Genomic DNA, 24,824 nt, shown 5'->3' on the forward strand with positions numbered 1-24,824 from the left:
TAGAACCTATAGTACTTAGTACCGTGCTTGGGTTGGAGGTTGGGAAGACGAAAGAAGATATTTGTTGACATTGGACTTGAACTTCTGTAGACTGTAATTTTCAGGAAATACGTATGAAGGTTGTTCCAGAAAACGGAAGTTGAATGAATAAACGAGGAAGATGAAAAGTTGGTTCTGTGAGTTTGAAGTAGGATAGTAAATGGATGTTGGCTGGTGGCAGCACGTGTTCGGACTGTTTTAAAAGAGAGAGCGGGAATTACAGAAGCCAATTTAGAAGAAAAGTGCCCATGGAAATATCTGTAGAAGAGGCATGCAGCAGAAACAGTACGTCTATGACACAGCGAGTGAAGAGACTCTGTTAGAGATGAATCATTAATTAACCTAATTGCCCTCTTCTGAATGGAATCAAGAAGCCTGAGAGAGGTTTTGGGGGCACCACCCAGATGTGGGAACAATATTCCATGGTAGGGCAGATTTGCGATTTATACAGAGTGAGCAGCTGTTTGGAAGAAAAGTAACGCCGAGAGCTAAAGAGAAAACCAAGATTTTTAGATGCAGAGGAAGCAATATTTGTAATGTGCTTGTGCCAAGAGAGATTAGAAGTCAGGGTAATCCCCAAAAGAGATATATCATTTTGCCAGAAATCGGAGTGTCACCAAATATAAGCATAGGACAGAAGAATCCTTTTTTGCGAGATATAAGACAAGGCTGAGTTTTAGAAGAATTGAAATCAACTAAGTTGTCTTTGCCACACTGGATAATTATCTGAAGATCGGCATTTAAGGAATTGGTAGCAGATTTAAGAGAAGTTGAAGCTGATTGAGCAGGGCAAGGTTTCTCAAAATGGAAAGTAGATTGCAATGTGCTATCATCGGCAGAACTATGGATAGGATTTCCAGTCAATGGAAGAAGGTCATTAATATACAAGAGGAAAATAGTGGGGGAAAGAACTGAAGCTTGGGGGACACCGGCATTAGTGAAGAAGTTAGAAGACAGAGAGCCATCTACCTTCACCCTCAGTGAGCGATCAGAGAGAAAACTGGATAACCAATTACTAAAAACAGTTGGCAAACCATAATATGGAAGCTTGTTTAGAAGACCTTTATGCCAAACACGATCGAAAGCCTTTTGAGATGTCTAGAGCAACTACTTGTGTTTCACAGAACTTTTACATTGAATTAGTCCATAAATGGGTAACATAAGCCAGAATATCACCAGTGGATCGACACTGACGGAATCCATACTGGCAATCGTTGATCAGACGGAAGATTTCTAGGTAGTTTAAGAGTTGGCGGTCAATTGATTTCTCCATTACTTTAGAAAGAGTGGAAGTAATTGCAATGGGACGATAATTGGATTGGAGGGATTTGTCACCCTTTTTAGGAACTGGCTGGATATGAGCAAATTTCCAAGCAGAAAGAAAAATACCTTTGGAATCAGAAACTGAAAAAAGGCGGCAGAACAGGTTTTGAGAACAAGTGGAGAAATACTATCGGGACCTGGAGCTTTCTTAGCATCAAGATTCGTCAAAATCCTTCTGACATCCTTTTGACGGAAAACCACAGGAGGCATTGAATGGAGCGTGTTGGGAATGGTGGGATGTGTTTTACCAAGATCATTAATACATGAGTTGGAAAGAAAATGGGATGTTAGCAGGTCAGCTTTATCCTTGGCTGAAGTGACAACAGAACCATCTGGTTTGGACAGAGGTGGGAGCAGAGATGGGTAAAAGTTGCGGCCAATAGCTTTGGCAAGAGACCAGAATGCTCGGTTGCCATTCGGGCAAGAAGCAAGTTTTTTCTACTCTTAGCCTGTTCAAACTCTAGTTTGGACTGATTAATAACTGCTTTACAATTGTTGCGAGCTTTGGTGTAGGCAGGAAATGAAACTGAAGAATTAGAAACTAGCCAATTACGATATGCAACGTTCTTCTCTTGAACAGCCTTAGCACATTTATTGGAAAACCAAGGTATAGATAAAGGACGAGATTTTAAAGTGGAGTGTGGGATAAAGGATTCCATTCCTGCAAGAATAATTTCACTGACACGATCTGAACAAATGTTGACATCTGGAGTTTTGAAACAGTAATCCGACCAAGGAAAAGAAGAAAATAAATCTCCCAGTTATCCCATTTTGCCTTCTTGTAATGCCAAACAATACGAGGTTGGGAATAGCCATGAAATAAAGGCTCCATTGGAGAAGAGACAATCACCAAGTTGTGATCTGAGGTGCACTTATTGTTTATTGGTCATGTGCGATGCACATATCACATTATTCTATGAATGGGCCGGCCCTCTCTATCAATACGACAGGTATGTTACCCCCTTAATTCTGTATACGATAAAAGGAAAGTAATCATATATTTTTTTTTCGATGCCAGTATAACTTAAGACGGGCCAGCAGATATGTAATGTGACTCAACTAGTCTTCTGTTGTTCAAGCTACAATCTTTGTGTGCTTTAAAAAAATAAACTTTTACTTGTACTAGTCAATCCCACTATGAGTGCGCAACGTAAAACATTTTTTAGACTCTGGTGCACTTTGTTAAATGCATGCGAAAATGGAAGTTTGGCTTCTGCGCTGGACTGATGAAAATACAACAAAAACGGCACAATTTTCGCTGGTGGCCTTGGAAACTGCGCTTCATTAACTATCATCCTAATTACTGGAGGATTGTTCTACGGAAATGTGTAGGCTTAACTACTTATCTCAGTTGATGACTTTTGCCAAAAAAAAAAAAGGACAAAAAATCGGAGAAACACGATCCCTTGGACCTACAGGATTATATACGTTTTCCGTGAAGTGTGGACAGCGACGCCGAAGCACAGACTAATTGAAGTACTTTATGAGTCGAAGGTTGCTTGATTTGAAGAAAAATATCTTCCTTCTCCTGTCCTTTTCTTTCCCTCTGGGGGGCCAATTACTGAGAGCACACAAGGAGTCTAATTAATTAGTCAACTTGATTCACAGATGAGGCCGACACTGTGACGTTACGTAAGTGGAAGCATGGTCAATACGGCTCAACCCCCGCAGTCACCCACACCTTGTTGGCACGTGAGTGACGTCAATCTAATGCAGCGGGAGTTGCGGAAATAATTAGGCCAGCCTCAGAGTACGCGAGGTCAGCGCCGAGAATTTTCTACTTATACGCTGAAATTGCATGCGGCCTTGGATGATGTTGTCATCGACACTGTAGGAAAGAACTGCTTTGGAATGTGTTTGAAAATAAACACGATACACTTTCGAAACAACAAAAGCCCATGGTAAGTGTGAAATTACTCAGCGGAGCACACGACATTACCGATTTTTCATTAAATCCAGTTTATCAAACTCCAAATACACCACACAGCTTCCCAGGCCAAACCGTGCAATATATCGGTTTCATTTGATATTATATTTTCTCGTTATCATTATGGTTATTCTCTATTATTTATTACATTTCTTATATGTTATTTACCATAGGTCGTTTGCCTCACCCTTTCTTCTGAATTCTGTTACTGCTGTTTATGATGTAACTAGTTTTATTTATTTATCAGTTCATTACCTCAACTTTGCACATTATGGTCTAAGCTGCCAGTGCGCCACAAAAAATGAAAATAACGAATCAGTTTATTACCAGCCAGTGGTGTATACAGCTATTATTATATAGCTTCTAGCTTCTATGTATATTTTTCTTTTTCCCCCCACTAAAATACAATTGTATATTAAATTGTTCGTTTCAAAATCGGAGTCCGATCTCAAAATGAACAGTCCAAAGGAAACAATAGAGCAATACCAGTACTTCGGCACCTTTATTCATCTTCTACTTCTGGATGAATCGCCTGTCCAATGATTGCGGGGAGGATATTGCAGTGTTTGTTTGTACCATTAAATTTTCAAAGCTGCACTGAACATTTATTTACACTTAATTTTTATGGTATCATGCTATTCATTGTTATTTGCGGGTTGTTGTTCTGTAATCATATGACTTCATATCAGTTATTGTTCCCTGTCAATGGAATGTGTGGAGAAATTAAATGCACTTATATATACTATATCGGTGAAAATTCATTCCCAGGTGAATCATCACGGTTGTGGTCCCCTGATGAGGTTTGCTGTGATGTTCCATTTTACAATCCTGTCAGTTTTGAATTCATTTTACACCTTTCTTTGATCATCCATATTTTTCACAATATGGATGATCACATGAATAAAATTCCACCCACACATAATTAATATCATGAATGTTATATGTGTATATATATTTATCTATTTATTTATTTACGATGTAGATAAAAGTACCATACATTGCTTTGCATTACATCTACGGAATTAGCATAGTCAAGGTACAACGCGATAGACTAACTTGGGTGTTGAGAATTATTCTGCTTTATAAGGCTGTGGTTAGGCCACATCTTGAGTACTGCATACATGTCTAGAAGATTCATTTTAGAAAGCTTTAGTGGATCTGTTGGAACGGGTGCAGAGAAGAGCAACAAGATTAGCGAGGCGGAACAAAAGAGTACCAAGAACGACTTCAGTTCTGCAAATTGTAGCGTCTGGAAATTAGGCACCTGCGAGATTTGATTTCAGATGTTTAAGGCTATGAATGAATTGAGTAAGTTAAATGTTAATAGTATACTTACTCTTGCTCGGACGACACAGATAATAAGGGGCATAAATTTACATTCTGGAAGGGTGGTTGATGTGCGAAAATTTGCTTTCAGCCGGAGGGTAGTTGATTGTTGGAACAGGCTTCCATCTGGTGTTGTGGAAGTCGTTATTTTGAATGATTTAAGGAAGTATTAGACAAATTATTAGCGGGAATGAGGGAAGTGTTTTTCTTTTCTTTTTTTTTTTTTTTTTGGCTGATGTTGTATAAGATGGCTTCCTTCCATCATATCATTTGCCACTAATACTACACTAATTACTGCGTCAAAAAACTTTAGCATATGCGGGACTGAAGAGTAGTAATATCTGTTACTAGTGATTGTGTGCTTTGGCGATGTCTAGACATTATGGAGGAATATTAGAATGTAAGTCGGTAAAAATCGACGATCTTTTAATACGCTGCAGAAGACATATTTCTCAAGCTATGGAAAAGTCTAGACTATATATAAGTATAGTGCGAAAGCATCAATAATACATAGCCAAATCTGAATGAACAGAATATTAGCAAAGCGGCATCGTTTTAAGTTATATCTCATATTGTGAATACCTTCACAACGAGTTGCCATGATATTGCACTACTTCGAATAAGTAACGCTTCACCTGAGGAGAAGACTAATGTTACTTATTCTCAGATGGATACCACCACCCACCCAGACGGCACCGTTTCAGGGCTATTTGGCCCTTCTTCAGATTTGGCTATGTATTATTGATGCTTTCGCACTATACTTATACATAGTTAAGAGTGCCATTTAATTGATAATGTTTCAAAAGGAATTGGCTGGAGATTTCAACCACCGATTCTGCCCAAGTAAGAATTTTTTAGGTATCCTTAGCATAACTAATGGGTATGGCATCGGTACTTATTCAGAAATAAAGGAATAAATCGCTTTTATGGAAAATTATATTTTGTACAGGTGTAATCGTATTCAGAAAACAACATTAAACAATCTTTTTCCTTGGACCAGATTCTATACACCATAGCTGCCTACAGCTCTGACTTTCTTATTTCGCAAGTACAATAAATGCTGAAAAAAATCCAGCATAGAAAGAAATTATGGTGCCACCTTATTTAGAATATTCAGGTCTGGAGACTGCATTTAAAGAAAGCTATTGAACTTCTATAGAAGGTGGAATGGCGAAGAACGGCATTGAAGATGTGATCTCCAGAGCTGAGTAACTAGACACCTTTGGGGGAAGGGATATAATTGAAATGTATAACGCCCTGAGATTGATTAGCAAAATGAATGAGGGAGGAATGTTTTCACGAGTGAGGGAAACAAAAACCAGAAGGCACAACTGTAAAATCTTAGGGAATTTTGGGGGAGAGCAGTACACTACGCTTTACCAAGTTTACCTTCAGGTAGTGTGTTGTGGACTGTTGGAATAAGTAGCTTGCAAGAGACGCTAAGGCAGTGAATTGTAAATTTTATTTCGCCCTTTATTTGATAAATGGCTTCAGCGAAAAGAACATATGCTGGAAAATACATCAAGTATGGATTTACTTCGATAATTATACCAAAAGTGGAAAGTCGTCAATGCGTTATATGCATGGAAGTCCTTTCCAGTGAATCTCTGAACCCAAATAAACCGCTTCATTTAAATACTAAACACAGAGTGACGTTCATTTTTTTCCCTTTGGTGTAATATAAAAACAGTCTCCATTTGTCGCATTTTGCATCATAATTTTCAAAATATTTTACAGTGGAAATTCAGTCGCGAGGTCACTGAATTGTCAAAATGAGTCGCATTCTCAAAAACTTTGCAAATCGTTGATATAAATCAAGAGAACTATTTCATTTGTCACTTGGCATCTAATAAGGTAGCGAACACGAACCTTTGATTTCACAAATTAGAATGTGAGGATATTTGCACTCAGCTTTGCCGCTAAGCGTCTGGAGCAGCCAAAAGAAGTCTTAAGTTAATTATCTTTTTCTTATCTATTAATTGTCTATATTTTTTTCTTTTAGCTAGTAAGTTGTTAATTATTGGAATAAGTTGCCTCCTTGGTTGGCTGAGGCTGACAGTTTGGAGACATTCAAAGCTCAGTTGGATAGATACCTACATAAGGAGGGAGTTAAATAGGTGGTTTATTAATTATTATTATTATTTTTTTTTTTTTTTTTTGCCGCTCAGCATGGTGCAGGGAAGTCCAGGGATTCCTTGCACCATACGGCTAATAATAATTCTAATCTTGTTTATCCTTAGACTAATAATTAAATTAACAACACTGGATAATTAATTCACAGCAGGAAGTGACAAAACTATAAACCAATTACACGCCCATTTCCATAAAGAGCTACGACAGTCTATCGTGCTGTTTCATGTGGGACATCTTGTTTTATATTAATTATTTTGTTTTTGAATGTACAATTCATTTACAATACGTTGTACGGTTTATCTTCTTAACTCGTACATATTTTGTTTATGCTTTTGTTTATCCATTGGTTATGGAGTTTAATATTACTGGCTCCCAAGTGCACACTCATTTTCTGATTATGCTTACATCATGTTGAATATCATCGAGTAGTCCCTGATATATACCGTAATTGATAATATTGTATGGACGCCTCCACCCCTCAGACAGCAAAGATTTCTACATCTTTCAGTTTCAGATTCCTCTAGAGTTATAGTTCACTGGAAATGTATGTAGGAAATTTTGTCTAATCCAAAATTTTAAAATTTATCATGATGCTAACCATTGACTGTTTAAGTATTGTTTTAATGATATTCACTTGTCTGTTAAGTATATAATTTTGCTACAATTTCTCTATGTCATCAGACGAATTGCTATTAAAAACATCCCCATTCTTCGTCTAGCAAGCTACCTCATATCTCTTCCACATATATGGAATGATGTCAGTGCAACATTCCTGAATAATAAGACTATTTTATAGTCTTATTATTCAGGAATAAGAAGATTGTAAAATAAGATATTTTTTATTCCCTTATTCTCTGTGTTTTAAAATTCTAATTTTTATATTGCGATATTTTGTCAAAATAACACCTTTCAGTATGGGCATGGGTGAGGAACAGCATCCGTTATCGTATCCTTTATCCTGAGAGTATGTATCTTTGGAGTGAGATCTGCAACTCTTCTGACAACCGTGAGGTATGATTCAAAACGGCTAACGATTACTTTTATGCAGAGGACAGATCGAAAGAGAAGTGACCACGAGCCAGGTAGCATCATAAAAAAATTCTGTAGTTTGCAAATTTCCAGTATATCCAATTAATGACAAAGACTCGGAGTTTAATAAATAAAGTCAATAGTTTCCGGTTTCTCGGAAGCAATATAAATCCCGATTCTTTACGTAAATAAATCGAAATAATTGCACGATTATCGGTATATGGACTCCATGTCAATTGGAGTTTTAAAACTGTTGGAAACAATTGTAACCGGACAGTTCATCTGAAATAAATACCTGGGATTAGAATCTACGATCATAAAGCAATACAAAAATTTTAAATGTGAAGGGCATAACTTCAAAAGTTTCACAAATTTTGGTTATTCTGCCCTTATAAGATAAAATTTGAAGAAAATTCTTTCCCAGAAAAAAAAAAGTATGGCAGGAAACAACCCCACTAAAACCCGTTAAGGTATAAAGAGCAGCCAACGTTTCCGTACGAAACGTCAACAATCAATAGCTTCCTACTTGGGCAGGAACCAGCTTAGAAACTGATGAAGGGCTGGATTATTAATAATATCTGAAAATCGCCAAAGGCTGGATTACATTGCTTCGCAGACCTTACCTAGCCGGCGGGCTGTATTTTTGCCACCCCTGCACCAAAAGACCAAACTTTATTATTTATTTATTATTATTTTTTTTTTCAGACTCTTTCCTGTGATTAATGGGAATGAATTACATTACACATAGGATATTTTCTAAGCAGACAAAAGCAATGAACACACATTTCTTTGATGACAAAACATTACTGAAAACTTTCAGTACTTTTGTTCACATTTTCGTTCTTCTTAAAAAAGACAATGACTAAATAATATATAGCAAAACCTTCTCATAAATATTGTAACCATTTTTGTCTCTTTCTCAACAGATTGTGACGCAAAACGCGTCGATGGAGGCAATGTCCTTTCCCTTTCGCAAAGTAGGTCAAGACCCTCGCGTACGAAGATGTACGTGTGATCGGCGTTCGTTTGGTGCTCACACACATTTGTGTAGTATTGTGTGGAGTTACCAACCCAGTTAAGCCCAGTAAGGGAACTAGTTTTCTGTTACGACTCTCAAGTATTTTAATTACTCAGCCTCTGTTAACCAAGTTGCAACAGAAAATAAAGCCAGTTCCAATTATGACATAAACAGTATTTTTGATATTGTTAATAGATTGCGGTTCTCATTTACCCCATAATGCAGGATTTGTAGCGATAGCATTTACTTGTTATGCCTACAAATCTGAATTTATTAAATTTCACCAAACAGTTCTGTTTCCAACCGACTAACAGTATTTAACTCAACAAATCTGTTGTGCTATTTCGAATATTCTTTACTAAGTTGCAGACGAAACCCTCTATTAGGGGACACTAGACTTATAGTAGAGGCGCCAGACCAGCATTCGACAGCAGGACACAGTGAGCTACTGCGCCCAGCTTCGAAGGGCGGTCCGGTTCAGCGCTTCGGGCAATTTAAGGATGATTGAACTAATTTAGTATGTGTAGCACGTACTTATTTAATATGTCAGTGCGATTAAGTCTACCGCAGAAACAAGAGCCAGACAGCATGAGGAAGAATGGGGCTATGTGACCAGTATGTTTTTAATATGGTAGATAACTGGGACTACACACGCAGAAGGAAAGGGGAGATGTTTGGTCATTATATTTATCAATAGGTATATAACTGGATGCTGGAGAACTAGAAGTGTAGCCTATTTGGGGCCTGGTTAAAGATAAGTTGTTCAAATCTTAACGATGTCATCGTGTTAAAGCCTTTTGCTGGAACGTTCGTTGACGAAGCTCTTCCTGCAAAGCCACTCCTAAATCCTGCTTCTTCTGTATTTTACTCTCAGTTGGTTTTACTATTATCGACCGCTCCCCCTTCCCTAATTTCATGAGGTAGATACATGCTCTCTTACAGAAAGAACAATGGCACAGATGAGCGATTTCTCACTACAGAAAAACTGAGGGAACTGAGGGCTACTTTACTCTGCAGAAGAGGGAGCAGAAAGAATAATAATTGCTCATGAACATGATAGAAAATTATACACAACAGTATGTAGGATTCTGGACTTTAAGGAAAGAAACATGATTGGTGGCGGCTAGGACTAATTTAAGCGACAGAATGCAGAGTGCTTATAGAATAAACTGCTAGTTGGTTGGATATCTGTGACACATTGACTACTTTAGTCATGTGCACCAATTATAGTGGTATATCATCACGAGCATGGACCCGGTGCCACTGCATCTCCATAGATGATACGCCCCATATCGTGTGATTATATTTGTATATGCGTGTTCACTGCATGTTGAGCGGTTTAAAATCCTGGAGTAACTCTACTCTCTGCGACTGAGATCGGCTAAATACAACCCCGATTTAAAAGACGCTAAAGAATTTCTCCAGTCTCCGGAGAAACCACACCTTTTCAAACGGATAGCGAAGCTACTATGTTGTTACAGTGGGCATAAAATACTGTACTGGAAAGAAAGGAAATAAACTTCCTCTAAAGAAAGGATGTCTTAGTTTAACAGACTAAAACAAGTTAGCTACCTGATTGCATCTACTCTCCGACAGACAAACATCACTACCTTCACTCAGTCTCTCAAGCTATCTACTGGCAGTATGCTCTACCACTAGGGTGTAGCGAAACCTTGTTCCGATTCTTCACACGCATTGGTAATATTACACATAGTTCCTTATAAAAAAAAAATAAATAAGAATTTTTTTCAACAAGTGTACCCATTTCGATCCTTGAAAGGTAAATAATAAGCGATTTCCCTCCCACATTATTCTTGACACTTTCTTCCGTTGATAGCTTATTTAGAGGAAGCAGGTCCCCATGCACTTTTCTGGAGTCCACAGTGCGTGATCCTGTCACTGAATCTTCAGATATGTTTGTTGTGTATTTTTAAACTGCGGCTTTTGTGTAAGATATAGCTTTCTCTCTAAATGTTAGTTTCCAGAATGTTGTTTTTCCTTCGTGCTTATTATACTGCAGCTCATAATTAGGTTTTATGGTCTGCAGGCCGTTCTTGTTAAATAATAAATAGGAATGAGACAGAATTATTTAAAATACTTGTTTGGTTGTTTTTTCTTTCTCTTGTCATCCTATGGTTCGTTTGTAACTTTGCATGCCGCCTGAAAAGATACCGATTTTAAATTCTACCAAAGATTAGAATACCTGTTTCGATCAATCGATATCTGGACTTTTCCAGCATTATACTATAGTTTTAACCCCCCCCCCCAAAAAAAAAACCAGACAAACAATATCCTTTAGAAAATATACTCCATTTTTTATTCCCTCCCCCACAATCTTTAGAACACATACGCACACTATTCATAGCTGCATGTATTAATTTAAATGTAGACTTTGAATATAAGGCTGGGCTGCCTAAAAGTTGATATTTTTTTGCTTTCAAGCTATTGTTGGAGCATAGCACAGCAGTTGAAATACGACGATCGAGAAGGTGTTTTTCTTCAAATAATCAATGAAAATAAAAAATTTTCAATAAAAGGAATAAACTAAAAATAATAGACTCATCCCGCTGCAAAATAAGATAGCATTACAAATACCATACGTCGACATCTATTTGTATACTTGAGATATTTCATGGCCCAAATAGCAGCATGGTTTCTTTGAAGGTAAGTTGGTGATCGCTAATCTAGTCTAATATTGGCAAATTGTATCAGAAAACCTGAAAAGTGGCCAGCATGCTGATGTAATATATACATACATATCGAGAGCGCCTTTGATAAGGTCTTACACGAACTTATTGGCATATTCAAAATCTACAATTCAGGAGCATCTCTTGAGTTAGCAGGAAAGCTACCTTACTCGTCGCGTACATATTATCGCCAACCAAGACTGCTCCAAACCTTTATTCTCTCGAGTGGAGTTATACAGGGATACTCAAGGAGAGACCCTTACTTTTTTAATATCTTTGTAAATTACAAAGATAGATCTCATCCACCCCCAGGTGGATGGGATCTATCCAGTTATATTAAAGGAGGCGGCAAAGCAACTAAGCAAACACTTAGCCATAATTATGAGAGCATCCTTGGACTCAGGGGAGGTCCCCACGGACTGGAGATGTGCAAATGTGTCCCCAATTCATAAAGGGGGATCGAAAGGTGACACGAGTAATTACAGACCAGTTTACCTTCTGTTTCGGGTAAAATAATGGAGTCACTGGTTAAAGATGCATTGCAGGATCATCTAGACAAGACTGCAGCAATAATTCAGACACAGCATGGGTTTATTAAGGGAAAGTCTTGTCTGACAAATTTGATTGGATATTATGATGTGGTTACAAAGGAACTGGATGCAAAAAATAATTTTGATATCATATACTTGGATTTCAGGAAAGCTTTTGACACTGCTGCGCATGGAAGATTACTGTACAAATTGGAGCAGAATGGTATTAAGGGTAAGTTGCTACAATGGATAAAAGGATGGTTGAGTGGGAGAAGACAGAGGGTGATAATCAATGAGCGCTGCTCTTCGTGGACTAATGTTATTAGTGGAGTCTCACAGGGTTCGGTGTTGGGTCCACTATTGTTTTGTATATTTATCAATGGTATTGATGAAGGTATATCAGGCTTAGTTTGCAGATGATATAAAGGTTGGCAGGGTTGTTAATGACATTAATGGCAGTGTGCTACTGCGGATCTAGAAAATTTGGGAAGATGGGCTGAGAAGTGGTAACTGAAGTTTAACATTTACAAATGCAAAGTACTGCATATGGGTAGAACCCTAGAGGAATCTGGTTGAGGTGTATAAGGCCTTGAATTGGTTAAGCACGCTGAATTCTGATGGGACTCTTCCACTTGTTCAGATTACGAATCTAAGGGGACATGAATTCAAATTGAGGAAAGACGGCTGTAGAATAGATGTGCGGAAATTTGCCTTTAGCCAGCGGGTGGTTAATTGCTGGAACAAACTTCCATATGACGTTGTGGAAGTTGATAGGTTAAATAAATTTAAGGAGGAACTGGACAAACATTTAGAGGGGATGGTTGTGTGAATTTTTTTTTTTTTTGGCTGATGCTACATAAGCTCATACGCTTGCTTTCTTGCATCACATGCCACGATTACTATTATTATTTCTATTACTACTTTCCGAGCTTCATATTCCACATGGCGTTATTTGTTAACGACACTAGAGCGTTGATCTCAAGATCGATTGTTCAAAAACTTTAGCATACTTTAGACAATCAACAACAGCGAAGTCTCAAATGGCTTATCTATAACAGATAAGCCATTTGTTTAATCTCACTTGTTTAATCATCGAAAAGCCAATTCCTTTCTTACTTATGTTTCAGATTAAGTAAAACTAAACCATGAATATTTTATTAATTCTTTTCCCAAAGCAAGAATACGACAGCGACTTTGGCATCCTGTTTTTTTTTTTTTTTTTTTTTCCTTCTAGACATAGGATACCAAAGCTGGAATCCGCCCAAGGAAGTCTATCTCAACAAGAGAGAAGTAGTTAAATGTAAGAAATTCGCTCTGCTATTGCACAATCTTTACAATAGCCCTATACTTTACAAGTATTTTTAAATCGCTATATCAAAAAATCGCATGGAGATGTTAAATTTCTTGTGAAAATCCTCTAGGGAAGCTACGATTCTCTTGAAATACTTCAAATGTTTACTTTTATGTATCATTAAGAAACGTCAACCATTTCTCTACTTTTAATATCTAAAATCTCTGCTTTTAAATATTTCAAGAATCTCTACTTTTAAAAATCTCAAAAATCTCTACTTTTAAGTATATCAAATACGAATATTGGCAACTTCTGTCCATCATCGAAATTCTGCAGTGCTGGAGATAAGCTCAATATACACTTGCTTGATAACCTGCAGAGAATTTTGGGCCTTGTTTGTTAACTGACTTAGTTTTGCCTGTGAAGCTGAAAAACTCAGTTTTTTTCTAGTAAGTCTCGTACAATTTTTAACTCTAACTTATTAATTTTTATTATCTCTTTACTAGTTCACTGTTGTGCATGATTTGTTCATTAAAAATAACAAAAAAAAAACGGCTATTAAACATTTCATATTGTATTTTTAATTTCAGTGTTACAGTAAAGAAAACAATTTTTATTATACAAATGAGTTAGCTTAAAGTTTATCGAAGCAATCATCCACATCACGGAGAATATTACCTGAATTACAATGGCTAAAATAGTGTTATATAATATTTAAATTTAATTATTTTAAGGTTTATTATTTAAATAACATTTAATCACTTTCTTGCATACACACGTTGCTGTAAGTAAATGAAATTACAGAAACGCCAATTTAAAATTAAAATGGTGTTTTAATAAAACTGTATAGTTAGTTAAAAACTATTAAACTACATTATGAACACCAGTATTTCAAATTTTTTTTTTTTTTTTTTAAATCTCAAGTGACAGAAAGTTATTTTTGCCCGCTCACAAAGGACACGACACAGTTGTTGGGATGGATGGCATGATCATGTTAAAATACCATTACGATAACATTCGTATCGGTCAGTTATCATCAGTGCATTACAAAAACTGATACTATCGCACAATACAGGACCCCGTCTGGCAGCGATGAGGCTGTTAGCATTCAGCTAAGAAAGGTGCCCGAGAGCCTGATCAATTGGGGAGGGGGGAAATCCCTGCCAAAAAAATCTTTAGGGCGGATAAAGAGTTATGTAATAACTTGGATAAATAGCTGAAGAACAAGTCGAAGTAAAGTTTCAGTGTAATTTTCTCTCTTTTTATTTATTTCCTTTGGCGCAATTATAAAAAAAAAAATAAATAAAAATAATAAATACTGCTCGTGTTATTGAACCACACCTTGACTGCTCCCAAGTAATTTATAAATCCCTTCAGCAAGGAAGACCTGGATTTTGCACTGCATCGATTACTGTTCGAATTTCATGAAATTTATCTCTCGCATATTCAGCTCCACTCATTTTGATGCATGATCACAGTGGCAGTTTTAGATGTCTCTTCAGACACACAAGACCACCTTGCAGCTTTCCTCATTGCTAACTCTACTACTTCTCCTTCAAATAGATCATTTTTCTGGCGTTCTTTGTACGCGCACGTATATACTCACTCACACACATTAATACACTCTGGATGAAGGTCCAAAGTAGCCATTAATATCCATTAGTATTTATCCCCATTATATTTATATCTTTGCATATGTACGAGTATATAGTTGCTCAGATTGATCAGCAATGATAGTGCTTTTGTGTTCAAATTAAATATCATTTGTGCATTAGTAAATGATCCAGTTCACTGGAATATTCTTGCGCCTTATAACTAGAATATTCATTTCCCAAGGAGAAAAAATTGTTTGCTCAAGAATGTTCATTATGACAACTCATTGCATCCTATGGAGAGCTGGAAGATAAACAAGGCAAACCAACCAAGAATTCTGATTAACAAGGCCACGTCCTTGGGTTGGCTTCTGCCGTCATTCGGTGTTCATACTAATTGTATGTCAGTCACTTAATTCATGATTTATAGCACAGCGAGGAAGACGTTTCTAACCAGAGTTATGAAGTTCCACACATTCTTACAGCTGAAATCAAAACTAGATATATTCAATTAGCAGCTAATGGAGCCAGTACTACAGAACAAGCTAAGCCTTGATTTCTGAGATGTCATTGAATATTGATTATAATAAGATTAATAATTTACCAAGGGAATTAGTTATAGACTTTTAAGGTAAGAACCGCCATACTGTTTATCAAAATTAGTAAATATCTTTAGTAGTATTGGAACTTTAAAATTGATAAATGCACCGGAGGATTATGAGTTATCAGGAGACACAGAAACTTACAGTAAGTACAAAATAATCTGCAGTCAAGTCACGGGGGGGGGGGCAGGAGCGGATTAAGGTCGGTTGAGGCCCCGGGCTCAGAAGAAAATATTGGGCCCCTTAATTAAAAAAAAGAGAGAGACAGGGAAAATAAAAATACATGTTAACCATTTTTTTAAATAAGTAAAAAATATTATGTACTATTAATGTTTTATTTCCAATAAAATTTGAATATAATATATGTATAATATAATTAATAATAGCATAATAATAATCACAAAGTTTTGAACTAATAGTTGAACATATTAGTTTAACTATTAGTTGAACTAATATGTTCAACTAATTTGTTGGGGTTTTGCGTGGGCCTTTCAGAAGTCGGGGCCCAGGGCGCGCGCCCGGTGCGCCCGCCGTTAAATCTGACTCTGCGGGGGGGGGGGGGAGTTAAAGAAGTTAAAGCCAATTATGATAAATTTTTGACTAAGAATTCAAAGAAAAGTAACTAAGAACTGTTTATGTTAACACTAGAATGAAAGGGAGGAACTATGTTAGCCAGCTATGAATGCCAAAACTGTTGATGATCCAGACTGCTGACAAGCTGAAATATTCACGCATGAAAATAGTTTTTAGGGAAGCGGATACCAGAACGCATACCAAGTTATAACTGTGAACTGAACGATTTTAAGATAACTTAGAAGAAAGTGAAAGGGAAATTAAAGAAGCAGCAAAAGAAGTAAGCAAACCTTTGGCCATAATTATGAGAGCATTCTTGAGTCTCCAGTTTACAGCAATGATCTTCATGAATGAAAGCATTCCTATAGACTTTAAATGCGCAAACATTTCTCCTCTTAACAAAGTGGAGTAACAGTGCGAAGTGAGTAATTAGACGTTTACTGCAATCAACCATTTCTTTACTTGACAAAATTCACCTTTGTAAAGTATATGAAAAGTTGGCTCCAGTAACAGTAAAGATGGACAAGTTATTAAAGCGATATGAATAACTAAATAAATAATTCTACTGTGGGATCTGTGGCCACCAGTATTTGTAGCAATTACAACAAAATTAATTTCGAAAATCACTTATTTAAGTTATACTGGGCAACCTGTCATTCGGTGGGGGGAGGAAACATTCAAACTTTAATGAAAATTTGGTTAATAAAGGAAATATTTCCCTGTGTCTAGTTAGATATGTTACGTTCTCACTTGCTTATGACATTTTTTGCCTTTGGTCTGGAATAGTTTTCTTTGAAAAAAAAATTGGTTTTGAAATAATCACACTTATATACTGTTACTGCAATTAAAATATAACATATGAGTAATATCGTTGATTAAAAGTATGTAATGTAGTTGTTATCAGCATGCTGCTCATTTAGATTTTTGTTTGCGCTGAAAGCACTTTGATCGTCATTTTTTTAATAACAGGAAACATATTTCGGGTGTGTGCATTTTAATGTTGCTTAATTGATAATGTCCGGAACGCGTCGGGCGTCTCCAGGTCAGTTCAATAATCATGCCAAAATACGCACATCTCCCGCTGAATGTCGAGCTCACCCAGTTCATCGCCCTTGCACTACAGGTCTAGCGAGTGTAACGCGCACAACGAGACCCTCCCTTCGTCGGCAGCTTCACACCATGGACCAAGTTTTGGCCCCTCCATTAGTACCGCACTCAGCTTCCCACCTCCCGCTGACTTTTCCTTTTTTTGCCGCCGTAGTTCTGCGCGTCCCTCAAAAGAAGTTAACACCACCATCCCAACGACTGGCACAGATCCTTGTGATGTTCGCTGCTGTGCTCAAATCTGATTTCCCTTCGCTCTCTGAATCGCATTTTGAACAAGATCACCTGATGTTCTCAAGAAAACTTAATTTTGTGTACCACAGCGAATAGCAAACCATCTTGAGACATCTGCTCAAGAAATTTGTAATTCAAAGAGGCATTTCAATGACTTTAATATTACTTTAAAAATTCATTTATTTACCAACTCATTTGATTCGGTTATACATAAATAAATTTAAATAAAAAGTTTTAAAATTTTCAACAGTTAAAATTTTTAAAATAATTAACGTGAACCGAGGGTGACATGCTATAAAATGAATTTTATTGTGAAGAAAGGTGTACAGTTTACTGTCAGTAAAGCTAAAATTTTCCCGAAATACAACTACTTAAAAATTAGCAGCGTTACTGGGTTTAATGTTAAATCTTGTCATCTGGCATAATCAGGAAAGAAGAGCAGAACAGGGTAGAAACAATATGCATAGGGGAGGAAATTACTTAGATAATAATAAGATAATAATAATAAGTGAATAAATAAAATAAAATAATAATAATCAATAATATAAAATAAATAAATTCTAAAAGTTAGCTGAAACCAGCCTAAGACAAAATAAACAAAACCGAATTAAATTTTAATGAATTAAATATAGATTTTAAAATGATAAATTCTGTGTATTATTTAAAATTTATTTTACGTATAAATTACAGCTGTAATTGATTTATATATCTCTGCTAAGGTAGTTATTTACTGTTTAAGTAGTTAGAAAAAATTCTGAATATGTACCGCAAACGAATGAAGATAGAAATGTATTTCGTCTTGTGTTCGCTTACCCTGTTTTCATGTATGAGCTGAAACAAGCGTGCGTGTTTTGTTTGTCCTCCACCTGTCTCTTTATTCGAGGCTACAGTGTATTTTGTTTTGTTACTAAAGGTGACAGTGAGACTTCTAATTAGATACCAGGAGAAAATCGGCAGCCTTGCCACGAGGTCATAAACTAGTACACTAGTTTCCGGTTTGCTCAACATCCTCACAGAGCGATAGATATATGATTGTGGTTCTCAGCTAATCTTTTCTGTTAGACGAAATGTGAGTTTGGGTAGTGCAATGCCTCCCTACTTCATCTCCATGACCGTATAGTGGTTTCGCCAATTTACACTGGTTTGTAAAGGTCTGGGTTCGAGTACCATTGTAGACTGCAGGAATATCTGAGGGCTTCTTTAATCGTGGCTGTAGTTAGCTGATCTCAGGTGGAGAGAATAAGGGACCCCCGTGTGTTATTCCGGGGCTTTCATCCCGCAGAACACGGAAAACAGGTTGGGGAGGGTAAAAGACTTTAGATATTAATCTCAGCAGATCGTGTAATATTTAACATGTGGTCTGAGGTTCGAGTTCTATCTACTGTCAGAAGAATATACAGTTACAGTGAACTCCGCACGGCTGGTAAGTATGTGTGTTTGTGCGCATGCGTGCACAGACGAGGGAGAGAGTGGAATAATTTCGTAACCTCGTATGTTCTAAGGTCATTTTATTTATATATGTAAAAATGAGAAAAGAGAATTTCTATTACTATATGAGACATGTTAAGAAAATCACAACTCATTCTTGTGCTTCAGATACGGAGGTCAAGTAATCGATACCTTTCTGACGTCGACACCTCTCACGTTGATTCTTATCATTTGTGGGTTGCCAGCTATCGGGTAATAGCACTCATAGAAATTAGGTAGCCATATACTTCTTTTCATTTATTTGAAATGTAAGACTGGAGCAACTCATGATTTGCTTCACGAGTTGATCCATTCTTGCAATTCATATAAATGGCAGGAGTGTCCAACCCGCGGCCTATTCAATCACATTATGACGCCTGCGGCCATGTAAGGAGCCCTAAGCGTTATGCATCCCCCGAGTTTAAAACTAGCTTGTACAAAATACAGTTTCACATTTACTTTTGAAAATATCCGTTTTTAGTAGTACAGTATTCGATTTTTTCTGTATTCCTTTCTTGTGATGTTTTATGTATCTTTTTCAATATTTTAACAATATTATTATGATCACATAATAAGAACGTTATTGGTGTTATATGTTTTATAATACTTTTTTGGATTTAATTATTAAAATGTTTAAAAAATAAACTGTAAATGCAAACGTGGAAAACAAAATCAGTAGCCACAGTGGTCAACTGCGAGGGTACAGAAGTACACGCAGTGAGTGGCCCTGGTTCAATCATACGTGATTACTAAATACGATGGCGTTTCTGTATTCTCCCTCTATCTCATGTGGATGTCCTGGAGTATAAACACAAAATTTATTTACTTTGTTTTTATGTAAAAATTAATTCTATTTCAAAAAATATTTTGACACCTTGTAAAAAGTTGCACGCCCCTGCTACATGGTCTTTGTGACGAACGCAATTCGTATCATGGATAGCTGTGTTTTATACCGGGGGAATGGAGGGTTACTCCTTTTTTAATCTGACTACGCACACAAAAAGAATGTATCCACACCACTTTTATATTTGCTGATGATGGGATTATCAGTTTGACATAGAATTCATTCGTAGAGAGATAGAGAGAGAGAGAGAGAGAGAGAGAGAGAGAGAGAGTTTTATAAAGGCATTCAGCTTGGGTGTTTCCCAGAATATATATTTGAGTGATCGTTCACTCGCAGACGTTGTTGATTAGACTGTTTTGGTTAGCATTGATGTTTTTGAACGATAAGATTGCGACATTCTTACTGTTGTCTATGATAATGAATTTGAACTGTATTGCTAATTGCAAAATACTTCTAAGGCGAAAACATAAACTGTTAGCGTGATTATATGTATTATACTACACTCTGGAAAACCGCTGGTTTTGGATGTACTGGAAAAAAAGAATTCGTTTGCTTTATATTTTTTTACTACCGAACTGTCCTCCCACAACCATCTGGAGTTTGAGGAAGCGCAGTTCGGTGGACAAAACGTTCCTTTGAAATCACGGTCTAAAATAAATAAATAAACAACCATCGAGGGTGGGATGGGGGACCCGAACGTGAGATTGTATATGGCTCCATAAATTCCTGTGTGGGTCCTGCTACTCCACATGCAAAGTGGTCTGTACATGATTTAACTTCAGTATTCGTTGATAATGATTACGACATTGGACCTTGTTCTTTCTTTCCTTCGATAATATTTCTGGTGGGATGTTTTCAGAATCCCTGAGCCATCAGTTACACACAATTTTTTTTTTCTTTTTTGATAAATTGGGTATACCTTCCTGTAATGGATGCGGAAGCTTTTTTCAGTATTTCTTATTCTCAGTGTTGTCTATTTTGAAAAATTTCACGATAATCCATATGGCTTTATTATTCCAAAAGAGGTTACTGTACTAAATTTAGATGCTTTGGTAGGAATATCCTCTTCAAGTGATGTAGCCAGAAAACACACACAGATTAACTTTACGAAGGAAGTGCAGCAGAAATACAAAGACATTGATTTTAATATATATTAATTATTCCCACTAATTATTACGATGCTGCAATTCAGAATTTCAGCCTTGTATGGCGGCTTTTGGAGAAACACGATAGCGTTTATGTATGAACCTGTTCGAACATGTTATTGCTGAGGCTCCATCAAATCAGAGTTGTAAAAAAAAGGTCGTGACGCTATTTTTACATCTATCAGACTTTCCACTGTCTTTTGTCGCAGCGCCTGCCACAATACACCTGTTTCAGGTAGCTTCCTTGTTAGCCTTGGTGACCTAGGCCCGGCGCGATCATGGCCTCAGATAATGTAATATATTAGGGAGCGTACTCGTTAATTGCGAGTCTTTCCACTTTCCTTGTAGCTATGACAACTTGGTTCGCAGAAAGTTCCGCGAACAACATCCGCGTCTATGTGGCTGGCATTTCAACATCCCAAACAACTGTGGGTCACTCCCGTACTGCACAGTGCTACTTTTGTTCGCATCTGCAGCTGATGGCTAACCTAGCCAAACGTTCTCAGAAAGGCACCATATGTGACGTAATGTTGTCGTCATTGGGTGCACATTGTGAATGATATTCGAGTTGCACTTTCCTTGTCGAAACATATTGCCAGTTTCGTCTCTAAGATAAAGTATTTCACTATATAATTTTATGCAGTTTTATTAATTTCAGAATTTTGGATAAAACAGAATAAGCACTGTTGTTATTGTAGTAGGGTTTTAGGAGCATCAGCAACTAAGGCCATATTGCTCTATGTATACTGTCTGTAAACACGTGTATTCTGTGGTTGATTTTCTGTTTGCCAGACTTAAAATTAGAGTATCCGGGAGAAAAAAACCATGCTACTCTGGCCTGAGACTGACTAATTCAGCCACCTTGTGAAAAAGGCCCATAAAAATTCCTCACGTCATCGACGGGACTCGAACTCAGGACTTTTCCAGCCGGTGTGGGGAAGACTGCCATCCTACCAACTGTGCTACCCACGAGGGTCAATAAGCACTGTCTTGTTTGTATACCTTTGCAAACAGTTCTCTTTTTGCACATACATTATGCTATAGGTAGTGAACGAAATGGAAGCGATGAACACTTTTTGTCAGAAGTTTATCCAACCATGGAAACGTTTTGCATCAGCTCATCGGCTCTGACATTCATATGCTATGATTAGTTACAAATATGCTCGAACTGTTAATCGACAATGGCCACCATACCATTTTAAAAGCTTTTTTTTTTTTTTTTTTTTGGACGTTTAACAACTGGAACGCCAAAAGTACCAACCGGAACGGAGCTATGGGGTGTTCCGGCTCAATTCGATCATTGGCTATGTTTGTCCGAGCGATTACATACACGTCACATCTGTAATGGTTATTCGCGAAGTTTCGAATTAAGATATATTACAATATGGAACTAATAGTGTGATATCGCTAGTAGTATCCAGCAAATATTATTAAAGCATTTCTTCTGCGTGATATAAATCTGAATTTTTTTATTAACGTATAGCTAACATGTTCCATATTTACAGATATATATTTTTTGGAAAGTTTAATAAGCCTATACGTTACGCTCTGGCAGTTATGTTTGTGTAACCAGATATATGACTATTAGCCAGTCAGACAGACATCGTGTACTGTTTATTGCTTGCACCATTCTGTGGAATTATCTGTCAGCAGCGAGAAGTATAAGGAAAAATTGCATCATGCGTCACAGACACGCCAGCATCAAAATGAGGAAGTAGCTAATGCCTTAAGTTTGTTTATATTCGTTAGGCATCTCCACAATGATATGTAATATCGCGTTACGCGCAGCTTTAACTTCTCAAAGTCGAACTTAGTACGTTATTATAGCGTGATTTATCCCTGTAATGGGGCCCTTCCGATTTAAGGTAGTAAAACTGAAGCTGGCAATGTGTTAATAAATTCTCAGCTATGAGAGGATAATTTAATTGTATGCAGGAATCTCGCACTTCGACTAACATCACATCAAAAATCTAAGATATTGTAATCGAAGTCGAATGGGATTAACTTATTTACAAATTTTTATATATATGTGTTTGCATAAAAATTTCGCTCTATCTGTTTCTGACGAAAGCGATGAATGTGTCTCCTCTCTGTACATCCGCTTCCTTTACCTGCATTAAAATAAAAATTAAAAGGAAAAAAAAAAAAAACGAGAATCAAAAAACATGCTCAGACACTGATGTGTATAAATATGGGATGATTGACATACTGCGCCCTCTTTTGGAAGGTGATATGCCAGCATGAAGGTCAGGAGCAAAACCATCTTCGGTTACATGGTCATAGACGGTAGGCGAAACTAGCGATAATGATAATCCTACGCAATAAAGAATTAAAAATCCCGCTATGCACGTACAAAATCGATGAGTCGATCGTATTGTGCGTTTTTGTGCACACGTGCCGGCGTAGATACGACATGTGCGTAATACCCATGTGCTTCAACTATCATATCCATTTTACAGTTTGTAACTGAAAAAATAGAGCAGAAAAGAGGAAGTAGCACTTACGTGTTTGTTGGTGTATTTTCCTACGTCCGGTCTCTGCATCCACCAAGGGTGGTCTGTCCCTCTTCCGAGCTGTGGTGATTCGAAATTGGGTCCCTACAATCACAAGTGCAAGCAGTAGGGGAGTAGCAAAGTGAACCACCTGCTTTCTCACCTGCATGATTATTGGAGATCACCTTCCAGTTTTTGATTAGCACAACACGACACCCCCGACGTTGAACTCACCTCTCTGGCATGCACACTTCGATACAGAAGCGATGAAAATTCGCTTAACCACTTGGATTCTACTTGAGAAGGCGGAGGGCACGGGGTGTCGTAGATAAGAGCCCACCCGATAAGAGCAGTGTGGGATTGCGCTGATATAACACCTTTCCGTCTTGGCTGTCGGCTTGTAAATGACCACAAAACCAATGAACCACTCTTAAATAGTGGTGACAGAATGACCGACCAATGACAGCTTCCGCTTTACATGCCGTCCCCCCTTGCATATTGAGGTGGGATAAGGGGGGAGAATTATCCGCCCACCTGTGTCCAAACGGTCCAGTGGTGCACGTGCAGCCGATCACTCCCAGTTGGTAGTTGATGGACACACACACACAAATAGCGTTGATAGTTGTTCCGTCGTTAACGTGGCTAATTTCAGACGCTGATCGCAAAGGTAGGAACCGACTTGTCTCGAGCGAGGAGCACACACCCTCGCCAGTGAAAGCTTAAATGAACGAAGATACAGGGAAGGGAGGGACGAAGAGAGAGAGAGTGAGTGAGAGGGGGAAAGATGGGGGAATAAGAGGAGAGAGAGATAGATAGATAGACAGACAGAAAGAGAGAGAGAGAGAGAGAGAGAGAGAGAGAGAGAGAGAGAAAAAAAAAAGAAAGTGAGAGAAGAAGCTGAAATGAGTAAACGCAGGGTCGGTACGTGAATGACTCCTTTTCCTTCGGGTTCTTCTCCCAAGTACAGCAGATGACGTCACGCGATGCTGTCAGAAGGGCCTTTCTTACACGGCGTCCCTGCCGACGCACGACGGAACTCGATCGACTTCTGCGCTCATTGACAGAATGATCATGTCGAAGTGGTCAAGACGATTATTGCAACAAAAAGGGTGCCACCGTGAACCGTCCACAAGCATACGACTCGAGCATGTCTCCCCCCCACACCTCCCTTTCCCGCGCCAAAAGCTACCGCAGCTCTGGCGTGTTACGTCATGGCTCACACACCAATAGCGGCCTCGGGACTACTGCTGCCGCCGAGGTGTCTGGGGCCCGGCCCAGCTACGGGTGCCGCGCCGTTCGGCAGCTTCTCCGACTTTGTTTTGCAGAATTCGTGGATATTAGCGCCACCTATAGCCCGATTCTGTAACTACTACGCTCACTGATCTTTACCGCATCAAAGGGAGGACGCAGTCCATTTGAATCTTTGATTTCAATACGCTCTTTACTACGTGGAACCAGTGAAGGCTAT

General features: G+C 37.8%; 2 protein-coding genes across 3 annotated transcripts in view; one reads left to right on the forward strand and one right to left on the reverse strand.

Annotated features, from left to right (window-relative positions):
- The window catches only part of sog (chordin short gastrulation), a 297,986-nt gene extending 273,417 nt beyond the window's left edge, over positions 1–24,569 (reverse strand). Inside the window, exon 1 of one of the 2 annotated variants that reach the window (XM_090387991.1) lies at positions 23,369–24,569. In XM_090387991.1, coding sequence (XP_090244117.1) covers positions 23,369–23,525 — 157 coding nt within the window. In that variant the 5' untranslated portion in view covers positions 23,526–24,569. The remainder of the gene's footprint in view (positions 1–23,368) is intronic. The other variant, XM_090387990.1, reaches the window with a different exon arrangement.
- The window catches only part of LOC150076031 (uncharacterized), a 403,417-nt gene continuing 397,362 nt past the window's right edge, over positions 18,770–24,824 (forward strand). Inside the window, exon 1 of the mRNA XM_090387992.1 lies at positions 18,770–18,831. The gene's annotated coding sequence lies outside the window, so the exon portion shown is untranslated. The remainder of the gene's footprint in view (positions 18,832–24,824) is intronic.

The sequence above is a fragment of the Mastigoproctus giganteus genome, chromosome 13 (genome assembly GCF_048544385.1).
Source record: "Mastigoproctus giganteus isolate SK-2022 chromosome 13, ASM4854438v1, whole genome shotgun sequence".
NCBI lineage: Eukaryota > Metazoa > Arthropoda > Arachnida > Uropygi > Thelyphonidae > Mastigoproctus > Mastigoproctus giganteus.